The 1,640-nt window shown below is 49.5% G+C and overlaps 1 protein-coding gene across 1 annotated transcript in view; it reads left to right on the forward strand.

Moving 5' to 3' along the window:
* The window catches only part of LOC108801029 (ecto-ADP-ribosyltransferase 5-like), a 7,412-nt gene extending 6,554 nt beyond the window's left edge, over window positions 1-858 (forward strand). Inside the window, exon 4 of the mRNA XM_018572995.1 lies at window positions 764-858. Within this exon, the coding sequence (XP_018428497.1) occupies window positions 764-858 (95 nt within the window). The remainder of the gene's footprint in view (window positions 1-763) is intronic.
* Window positions 859-1,640: the final 782 nt, after the last annotated feature.

The following is a 1,640-nucleotide window of genomic DNA, read 5'->3' on the forward strand; positions in this document are numbered from 1 at the left end:
AGGGGTGTGATGGGCATAATTAGAAATTACTGGGGCTCTAGAACAGAATTTTAACGGGGCCCCCTGGCCTATTGATTCCGTGGCACCGGACTGTGTCACCCATGATAATACTGTCATTGATCTGAATATAAAATATGTCTGAGTCCAGTTCAGGTGACAGGAGAATCGGTGCTCTAAGAGGTAGCAGACAGGGGCGGATTTACTCTCCCTGACGCCCCAAAGCCAGGTTTCCGCTGCCGCCCCTCTGCGCCCTGCCGCCCGAGGCCGGGCCTCGGTGGCCTTGTGGGGAATCCGGGCCTGGGAGCAGAGCCGGGTAAAAGATGAAAGAACAGTTGAACTGTCAACTCACATCAAAACAAGCAGTGCAAAGTCCTGCAGTTGGTTTTCTTTAGAGGCGGGGAGTAGGGAAACCTGTCCTCATCAAGCATGCTGCAGAGAAGGACCATTGCTCTCTGTGTGGAAACATTGGTCTCTCTGCAGCGGTCCAACACACCTCCCTGCTGAGTCACACTAATAGCTCTGCAATAAGCATAGCTCATGCTCCCAGCTGATTAGAGGGATCTAGCGAGCGCATACAGACAGAAAGTGCCTGCAGGAGATCAGCAGCATTGAGATGATTCTGGAATACCTGGAAGGGTTACATTGGTATTTGTTAGTTTGCTGCATTTAACATGAATATCATATGTGATGACAGGTCCACTTTAAGAATAAAACAAACCCATCTGGCTATCATATCTGATAAAAATCACATTTCTTTTTCCAGCTCCGGGAGGACATGTGATCTGTGACCACAGAATTTGGCTAATCCTTCCTGCAATGACTCTAATCCTGAACATCCTATTCGTCAATACCTCCTGAGCTCAGAAGACAGCATGGCGTCCCATGAGAACCCTAAGGAGCCACGGGCAATGCGCGGTCTGCCTCCGGCAGTACGCTGTTACATTACTGGTGTCACCCGTTGGCTTGTTTTTATATATAATAAAAAATGGGAATTTCTACAGATTTTGGGGTTTATTTATTACAAGAACATTGAGGGAAATTGTAGTTTTCCAGGATCACATGATCACTCATCTACTCACACATCGTAAGTATGTGCTGAAGCAATTTCAACTGGTTTAGGGTCCAGCCCACCAGTTTCTTCTTGAGAAGGGCAATGAAGGGGTCTCTACGTGAAGCCAAGCAAGGTATGGATTTCATGGACCAAAATTGGGACACAACAGGACACATCCACCATATGTGAGCAGATGTACCTTCCATTCAGCAGCTTCTAACGCAGGTAGAGGGCAAGGTTCTATAAATCCTAAGCAGAAGTACAGTAAGTACTAAGTAGCATCCAGGGCAGCCATCAGGAATTGTGTGGCCCCTTACACAGCTTTAGGCCTGCCCCCCCCCTCAGCATCGGTCGGTGTCTTTCTCCACACTGAGGGCCCGTTCACACTAGGTGCACTGTGTCATAACGTGCACTCGGCACAACACTATAGTATGACCGGGCCCTTACTGGCTTCCGCACATCTAGTACTCCAACCAGGGCAGCCATCAGGAATTGTGGGGCCCCTTACACAGCTTTAGGCCTGCCCCCCGCCCCCAGCGTCGGTCGTTGTCTCTCTCTCCCCCCTGCTCTCTCAGCATCGATGGTGTCT

The sequence above is a fragment of the Nanorana parkeri genome, unplaced genomic scaffold (genome assembly GCF_000935625.1).
Source record: "Nanorana parkeri isolate BGI_ZX_2015 unplaced genomic scaffold, ASM93562v1 scaffold2200, whole genome shotgun sequence".
NCBI lineage: Eukaryota > Metazoa > Chordata > Amphibia > Anura > Dicroglossidae > Nanorana > Nanorana parkeri.